General features: G+C 44.5%; 1 protein-coding gene across 1 annotated transcript; it reads right to left on the bottom strand.

Annotated features, from left to right (window-relative positions):
* Positions 1 to 1,289: 1,289 nt before the first annotated feature.
* Positions 1,290 to 8,968, bottom strand: LOC146199542 (uncharacterized). Its single transcript, XM_084595049.1, has 5 exons — positions 8,694 to 8,968; positions 6,764 to 6,903; positions 5,058 to 5,143; positions 2,011 to 2,230; positions 1,290 to 1,750 (listed from the first exon to the last, which is right to left on the bottom strand). Exons 1-5 carry the CDS (start codon positions 8,750 to 8,752, stop codon positions 1,668 to 1,670), a joined length of 588 nt encoding a protein of 195 aa, XP_084451175.1. The 5' UTR covers positions 8,753 to 8,968; the 3' UTR covers positions 1,290 to 1,667.
* Positions 8,969 to 9,697: the final 729 nt, after the last annotated feature.

The following is a 9,697-nucleotide window of genomic DNA, read 5'->3' on the forward strand; positions in this document are numbered from 1 at the left end:
CCTTTTCGATCGGTTACCTTTACCGACTCTAAAGCATCGTTGCAAGTCCTCTCCAGCCGGCTGAAGAAAAATTCTAGGGGGCACATTGCACCTCTAAAGTGCGGTGAGGAGAAAGCCTTTGTTTCCAACGCCGCATATTCCTGCTTTATTGTATCTGCTTCTTTATCTGAGTGGTGCGACATTCATGGATGCCCTAAATGAAAGGCGCAGCACGGGCGCCCGGATAGGACGCCCGGCTATGGCAGCTTCGTGGTTTTGTGGTTTGTGGGGTTTAACGTAAGAAAGCGACTCAGGCTATGAGAGATGCCGTAGTGGAGGGCAGCAAAAATTTCGACCACCCGGGGTTTTTTAACGTGCATAGACATCGCATAGCGCGCGGGCGTCTAGCTTTTCGCCTCCATCGAAAAGCGGCCGCCGATGCCGGGATTAGATCCTGCATCCTTGGGCACAGTAGTCGAGCGCCCTACCACTGCCCCACCTCAGCGGGGCGGTGGCAGCTTCGCCGGTGTGAATCGCCTGATAATGTTCTCGGTCATGACCAGACGTGAAGTCATGACGCAATGTGACGTCATAATGCTGTCAACTCCAATTCATGACCTCACATCTGGTCATGGCTGATGACGTCACCAGGTGATGACATCACAATATCGCGGTATCCTGCGGAATTTCGCGAAGATGTGCGACAATTCCCGCGGAAGCACGCACAGACAGACACGCTCATTAGTCATGAGCCATTAAAGCCTTTCGCCTTAAAACTAATCATCAAACCGTTTTCCTTGACAACGGATACCTACATCATTTGGCTATTGTTGCCGGCCACTTCATACTTTTTCAGTGGATACCAGCACAATGTGGCATTGTAGCCAATGAAAAATAGATGAAGCGGCTCGTAAAGTCAGCAGCACCAAATATATATTCGGACCTTTAGGAAACCTGATGCATTCTAACAGGCCATCATATTTGCTTCTGAAGAAAAGTTGCGGCTCTGGAGCTTGTAAACATATCATTACCAGTTCCTTCTCTCGGTGAACCCGCATCTAAGATCACGACTACTTTTCAGATTTCCTCGCTATCTGGAATCACTGAATTTGCTTGAACTGGGCATATTCAAACGGCTTGCGATACTGCTTCGACCAGACGAGCAGTTCCCGTTTGGACAACTGCGGTGCGATTAAAACTGCAGAACATATCTTGCCTGAGTGCCCTAGATACATTGACAAGCATGCTTACTATGAACTTTGCATGGAGAAGCGCTTCCCAGTGCCTCTAACCCTTATAAAAATGGGAACATCCTTTGAGTTCAATGTGAACTCAAAAAAGTCAGAAGGAAGCAACTTCCTCTGAACTGAGAATTGGCTACTGATTTTGAATTCACAGTGAATTAACTTTCTCTGACCATCCTGTGAATTTCCTGTGAATTTCCTTTGAGCTCCCAGTGAACAGACCATTGTCAGTTTGAGTTGAGTTCACAGGCAGTGGCCAATTATTGGTTCAAAGGAAGTTCAAAGGAATGATGACTATGGGATATTTGGTGGATGTTCGAAGGAAGTATGTTCAGACTGAAACATTTGTTTGTATGAGCTTATATTTATTTGAATAGATGTACTTCCTCTGTTTAGGCCTTGCAATTAGGCCTGCTTTCGAAGACCCTGTGACAAAAAATCGGATCACTGTCCACAATCCCAGTGCAAACATGCGCAACTGCCGGTGACCACCTTGGCCAGTACTCCATTGAGCAAGCAGGTGTAGGCTGCAAAAAAAAAAAAAAAAAAAAAAAAAAAAACATTAGAAGCATGACTGCAATGAACAAGCTAGAGTCCATCCAGCCTTCCTTAGCTTTTTTAAATTAAATATACAGAGCACGGACAGTGTGAGCGCCATGCAGGCACCGCAGCATTATGCATTAAGGCAAGCATTATGGCCCTGACCATCACTGAAAAGTCAGCTGTTTGGACAATATTTCAGAATGTTCTTGCATCACATGCACAGGCTATGAGCTCGAGGACTTACAGATAACAGCATCCAATTTTGGGCAGCCCAGTGCCTTTTTTGGAGCTTCTTCCTTGCGGGCATTGCAGACACGGCCATAGAGTGAGCTTTCTTCCAGTTCTTCGGGTGAAAACACAACCCGCACCAAGTTACACGCAAACTTTGTTGCTTGATTGCCCGCACTGAGTTTCATGCGGTCAATCAACTGCTGATTTACCATAATATTGCTGCCAATCTGCACCTGCGAGAAAAAAAAGCAAATATTAGTACTATGACCAGTATTGTAACATACAACAATATTCCTTGATATGCAATAAGAAAATGAAGGGGCTTTACAAACAACAAAAAACTTAGACCAGCTTCAGAACATTCAAACAAACCCCAAAACGCATAATTAAGGTCATTTGTTTGCAAGTAAAAATACACATTCAAGAAGCTGTACTTTAACATGTACAACAATGAAGGCATGCGAAAACTATTGGATGTTTTTGACACCTTCCCGAGCGGTGTTTTGATCTAATTTTGAATGATGCCAAACATCTTTTAACATTTTTATTAGCGTAACCTGACAATTGTGTACTATGTATTTAAGGTAACTAGCCAAAAAGAGGGCACATAATGCCCCGCAAAGGATTGAGTGCTAATAGTGCATTGCTATAGCAGAAGAAAAAACAAGAAATAAGAGATTTTTTAATGACCTAATTTATGCTTGCATTTCAACAATAAAAAAAAAGTCAGAAAATAAAAGGATTTACTCATCATTAACATTGCAAAGGCCATTAAAAGCCAGTTTAGACAGAGCACAGTACCCACATTGTCACCTCCTGTTTAAAAATATTAACATCCTTTTCGTACATCAGAAGCTCAACCAATTAAAAAAACTGCCAATGAAGGTTTAGTAAAAGCATGCACTCCCTGCTCTGTATGTGCTACTTTGAGGCAACGTTTAGTTTCCAGCTTGCACAGGTAGCTTTCATAATTTAACCCCTCAAGCGCTTTGGACAAGCAGCTCGTCCTTGTAAAGCTGCCCTCAAGCCATTTTGGACGAGTGTAGCTTGTCCTTGCAGGATAGATCCTCACCCTGAGAGTTTTAGGAGAGTACAGCGCTCCTCTGTGGCTTAGGTCATGCGCCATTTGACAGATGGCACCACTGACCCGTTAACTGCTTTTTGTTCTACCGCTTGAAAGCCTTTTAAGCAGCCTTAATGAGAAAATGGTGCCTGGTAGAGGCAATGCATGCACTGTTGGCCCGTCATCGCGGGAAAGAAGCTTTTCTTCGTTGCCATCCTCGCCATCCGAAGATGGCTCAGACACCAATTTTTGCATTGTTATGGGAAGCGAAGACGACAGTGATGACATGAGTAGTTCTTCCGACGAAGATGATGACAGCTCAGACGATACTATTGCGAGTTCTGTGTCAGTGGATGAAAACTGACATTTCGATGAAACCCCCTGGGCTTCCATTCTTGGTCGTCCCTTGTAAAACATTTCCAGTTACCTCGCTATATGTTACTCGACTAGATTGCTGCTTATTGGCGGGCAGTTGATTTTTCACGTAATGAGCAATAAACTTCACTGCGCTCATTTGACTTAGTTTATGGTTCAAATATTTTTGTCGCGGATACCTCCTTTTTTATTACACTACCAATAGAAACCAGCAGTAAAAATAAAAACTAAAGGGACACTTAAGCTCCGCCTTTAAGGGTATGATGCGACCAGTGTAGGCTACCATCCAACATATAAAGCCCTGCTTTAGCCAAGCTGTATCAACATGTCTGCGTAGCCTAGGTGTAGCAAGCCTGACTCAGCATTGAAGAGCACTGGAATGTTGATTCATATTTCACCTTCCCACCTCAAATGAACGACCGGAGTTAGCAGCTCCTCCTAACTTTTGGATATCATGTGGTCTCGTTAAGCCACACAAATCATCGAAGAATGTGTGTTCGGCCATGCCACTTGCCAGCGAACACAGACAACAAATTTTCATGTAATGGGGCCTTTAACGATATCTTAATTTTAAGCAATTTTAGCTAGAAATCTCGAAATAATAGTGTTCAAGGGGTTAAAGTGAAATTGAACTATTGTTGGATCAGCTTAAGAAGCCACAACTCCTTCTCAAAGGAGACCCTCCTGGCAATACCATGGTGGTTAATTGCCTTTGACTTGCCAGAGTGACACTGCAGGTGGCTGTCAGGTGCAAGTGGATTATCTGCACATTAGCTTGAATACCATGATGACTGGCCCAAGTCGCTAAAATGACTAATTAGAGGAGCACCAGCTGCGTCATTCGAGTTGTAGTGCAAAAAGATGGCCTTCCAAGATTGATAACCTAAGAAATTTCTGAATATTAGACAAGCTAATGGAAATCTCTTTTCTGATGAAAAGGGCTTTGCTATAGCCCAAGAACAGGAAGCGTAAACAAAAGTAACCTTGCACTTCCGATAACTACAGCTTTCACAAAAACTCTTCCAAATCAATGTACACACGAATGAAGTAACAGTCACTAAAATTAAAGGAAGCAGTTGGGATTTTTTTTCATGGTTGTTTTGACGAATTTAAGAACATAGCACTGTCTTTTGTCGTTTCTATTAAATTGACATTCATTTAAAATATCATTATGCTACTAATTATGCAGTCTGTGAGCCCAGCCTCATAAAGAGCATCCCGGCCACGGCAGCCGCTTTTCAGTGGAGCCGAATTGCAAGGTGCCCGTGTGCTCTGTGTTGTCGGTGCACGTTAAAGAACCCCGGGTGGTCGAAATTTCCAGAGCCTTGCACTACAGTATCTCTCATAGCCTGAGTCGCTTTGGACATTAAACCCTAAGAGCCAACCAATTATAAAGAGCATTGCTTCTTGCCTATCTCTGAATTCAGTGACTGCTGACTTCATTCACATGGATAATGAGCTCCTCATTTCCCTATCCCTGCACACTTCTCAATGGAAGTGCATGACTTGTGGCAGTGCTATCATAAAGCTAAAACCAAGTTCTTGTGTGACCCTTAAAAAAGTTTCATCGAGAAAGGCAGTAATGAGGACAACCATGCAGTCACTAGACTAAAGCAACTAACCTGAGCCTCGGTTGGCAGCCCAACTGCTTGTGTTGTACACGCAGCATTAACGGATTCCGTCAGCTGATTGACCAGCTCAGCAACATCTGAAAAAAAAAAAAAAAAAAAAGGAAAGCTGAAACAAAACATACTATTTCATTACTAGCAGCAGCAGCCCATGTAACATTCACCACAGGAGAAAAGCCTTTTCTTTGCCCTTGACTGCATGACCAACCCTTTTCTGTCACCAAATGTGCCATACAAAACTTAGCTGCTAGACACTGGCATCACTCACGCACTCAAGGCGCCCTATCAGCGGTACATAATCTAGGGGATGCTGATAGCAATTGATGAAGCCAATGCTGACATCCCACTTCTGATCTCTTTGTTCGCTGTGGAAATGCCTGGATTGAATTAACTGCAGAGGACGTTGTAACTACAGTGCAACTGACGGGTGCTGCTATTGCTTAGAATGAATTCATGGGTGCGGATGACGATGCCGAGAGAGCTGTGAGCGCTTTAACAGAAGTTAGTCAGATCACATCCCTGAAACAGTTTGTCGGTAGCAAGGGCCTTGAAGAGGTCAGCATGCAATATACATGTATGGCGGCAGCAATACGCCATACATTTGGACAAAGGCTGACACTCGAGTCTGTAGCCGATACTCGATAGCCCATGCTTCACCTATCTCGTGTCTGTCTTTCGTGTCGACATTTGCTAACATGGTGTAGTGACCGAGTTAAGTTAGGCAGATTGCTGAGCCAGGCGCCGAGCTTGGACAAGCATAAATTTCCTGTTGTGAGAAAAAAAAAAAACACCACCTAAGTGACCAAAATGGCACAGGAAAATGAAGCGCATGCCATAAGGACTCCAAGGTCCAAGACAGGACGAGGCCACATATGATAATTTCATACAAATTTAGATTTTTTTGGTGTCCCTCCTGCGCTCATTCTAGATGCACCTCATCATTTGCAGGAGACTCTGAGGTTAAAATCTGAGGGAATCAAGGGTTCCATTCAGATATGCCATCCACAGTAATGCAAGAGCACCACAGACCTGCCGCAGCCATCTGGCTACAACTTATACTCCGTGAATGTGTTTGAACCTAATGCAGCTCTCCGGGTTCACTGGAGCGTTGTTGTCACCGACCACTCCAGAACAGAAAGGAACTCAATCCCGCGCCTGTTTTTCAGCTTCGGCTTGAGCAGCACAAACCAGCACAGGTGCTCACCTTGAGTGGCATTTGTTTACCATGCATTTTCATGCAGCTATCACATACGACAACAGGCTCAATCTCAGATGCATGCCGATCCCAAGCAATGACATGTGACACGCAAGTCACTGTAACACAAACAAAGCATGCTTGCAGAGCAGGAGTGGCAGCAGTTCATCTGCTACGTGCACTGCAAGCATGGTGGTTGGTGGCGTCATGCAGCAGCGCCACGGTGTAGCTGAGCACTACTGTACACCACCTATAATGTGTTGCAAAGACAACTACAGGAAGAACACCAATCCTAATCCTCAGTGTAGGGGGAACCTTATTGCAGCAACATAGTCTTACTGGTGCTTTTACTAGGATGTGCTACAGACCAAGAGGTCTTATTCATTTAAGAGTTAGCACTTGAATTTGTTATGCTTTACGTAGCATCTGGTGACAGCAAATAATTTCAGTCTCATGGCAATGGAGATCAGCATTCCAATGGCTTCAGAAAAAAGCAATCACATACCAAGCATCTGACGTGCTTCATCTCTTGCGGCCTTATATTTCTTCATTCTTTTTTTTTGCAGACTCCACTTCATCCTCAAGCTCCAGGACTCTCTTTTTTGCATCTGTTGGCTTAGACATTTTGTCACAGCTGCAGTTTTCCTGCAAAACGACATGTGGCAAGGTCTATTCACTAAATTGTATTTGCACTCAAATGCATCAAAGAAAAATGATTCAGTATAATGCATTGTGCAGATATCTGGTTCCACATATTGAGATTAGCAAAATAGTGACCAAATGAAGACCACTGACAAGAGAAACGTAGCATGGACACTGTTTAGGGTTCAAAGCAACACTCTTAAGAGGAACATTAGCCCTGGAGCAAACCTTGGCACATAAAAGGACACGGTAATGTTTAACTGCGAGCTGACACCATCCAGCATCACTACTGCTCAAGTGGGCAGAATGCCCACTTTTAGTGGACAAAACAAAGGATGCATTTCCAGAAAAACAGTTTGAGCTCCCACGCATACCGTAAAACATAGCCACTCTGCTTTATGGTAGGTTCATGGTGTTTTATGTCCCAAAGCAACTTAAGCTATAGCTATGAGGGATGCCGTAGTGGTGGGCTCACCTGGGGTTTTTTAATATGCAAATGACATCATACAGTACACAGTCAACTTGCATTTCACCTCCACTGAAATGCGGCCATGAATGCTGGGATTGTACCCGTGTACAGTCGTGAGCTTTATGAAAGGGAGCACGCGATCCCGTGGCAGACAACCTTGTCCTGAACTAGTGGCAAAGCGCAACGGCAGCATTGAAAATGAAGTGGAGAGAGTGGTGCTCTTCCACCTGTTGGCCGTACCCTATGCACTGGGAGCAACTTTTAGATCGGCAGCTAAAAATCATTGCAGCATTATGCTTTGAAGTAGGATGGACAGTTGGGCGAGTTGGTACAATTGCATAGTCGGTGGAACAGCGCAAAAAGACGAAACACACTCTCTTCTTGTGTGCTTCGTCTTTTCGTGCTGTTCCACCCACTAAGCATTATGCTGTTGGTAACTGATATCACTGCTTGCCTTGCTACGCTCTGACCTAGCGACCCAGCGTAGTCTGGTAACTCAGGCAAAAGCGGCAGCCCAGACCACTGCGGTCTTGGAATGGCGACTCCATGCACTGCACCCCCCCCCCCCTCCCACACACACACACACTCTTCTTTTGTTTTCCTTTCTTTTTCTTTTTGAAATAAAGTTTTCTCTCTCTGCGCGAAATCTGGAGAAAGGCTGGTAGCGAAGAAAGGAAGCATGTTTGATGCTTCAATAAAAAGAAACAAAGAAATGAACATGAAAATAAATGAATGCGACAAAACGTTGGGCGCTTTTATCTGCTTAAACTTCAGTCGCCTGCAGCTGTGAAAGCGTCCGTTTCGCTGCTACACTACCAGTTGTCTCGGAACGAGCACCCTGGGCATCTTTAAAACTTGTTCTAAATCAGCTTCAATAATCAAGGAGCTGCCATTCTCTATGCCGCACCGTACCGAGACAACGGTAAAAACAGGATTTTTTTTTTTTTTTTTTTTTTTTTTTTACGAAGCCCAAATTGGAAGCCCACTTCTGTTATCACGAAACACCTAGAAATGCCATTTGCTGTGTAAACAGGGAGAATCAGGTCCACGTAACGACAGCAGGCACGTTTATTCTACTTATTTCCGCAAATTCTGTTCATTAGGCTTTTTTTTTTTTTATTTCACGTAATTCCCGGAATCAACTGTCTGTCTACCCCGTGCACCATGTGCACTACTGTCACCTGCCGGTTAAGACAATGCGGTCGTAATGCGGGCATGTAAACGATTTCGCGACACGACTCACCGCAAGTAGCAAAGGAAGGTGTTTTCACCGGTGAACATTATTACGAAAACGAAAAGAGACAAGAGATGTTTGACTACGTACCCACTCCGAGGCTGAACGCAGGAGAGTACGACGGTACGACCCCTCCTTCCATTGGACATGTAGCACTCCTTGGTTCAGAATAATCTTCCAGTATTTTGGATTATCGACCAGTTTCGCCTGCAGTTCTTCTGATTGTAGGTTTCTTACGGGGTATGCGTACCACTTCTGAGCGGTCGCCCATTTAACCAAGACGTGATCGGCCATTTGCACTACTCACGCTGTGAAAACACGACGAACACAACGAACGCGAACAATCAACTTCCTACAGTCATGAAATACATAGTGAAGTATGCCGCCGGCTGTTCTCACGAAAACGATGGCGCTAGAGTCTCAAGCGCCAATTCGAACTAATCAAAATTTTAAATTCACTTTTGCAAATTTAACAAACTTTTAAAATAAAAACTATGATTAAAAACAACCTTAAGAGTTTGTTTTTTTACTTATGATATGTGATGCGTAACAAACGCAAATAATTTAAACAAATTATTGTCACTAGCAACAGCAGCGCTCTTCTTTTTGAAGCGGAATTCTTGTGGTGCGTGTCAATCTTCATTGGTTTTACTCAACGTGAGAAAGTTGGTTTTACTGGCAGTACTTGGTAACCTCGGCTGCGTGGGCTTCTTGTGCACGATGGTACCGACGTCGCCGACGTATTAATTGCTGGTCTTTAAACTGTGATAGGAGGTAAACGAGCTTGACTTTCGTGAATAGTGTATCGTGAAGTGCATTTAACCGCAGGCTTTTGAAGCCGTTATCGATGGTGCTGCGATAACCGCCTACCCGTCGCCTACCTGTCGCACGCACTGGAGGTGCCACCGCGGTAAAAGCGTACTTGCGCGACGTCAACGTCGCGCCGTACCGAGGTGCACTAAATCACGACGGAAGCAGGCCGCGCTTGCTAACAGCGTCGCTGCGAGCCAAGCGTTGCCAGGCTGCGGTGCCGACCCAAATACTGAAGAACCCTGCCAGCCCTACGCCGAGCTTCGTTGCGTACCGTGTCAGAG

The sequence above is a fragment of the Amblyomma maculatum genome, chromosome 2 (genome assembly GCF_055883805.1).
Source record: "Amblyomma maculatum isolate TAMU_Amacu chromosome 2, ASM5588380v1, whole genome shotgun sequence".
In the NCBI taxonomy this organism is placed as follows: Eukaryota; Metazoa; Arthropoda; class Arachnida; order Ixodida; family Ixodidae; genus Amblyomma; species Amblyomma maculatum.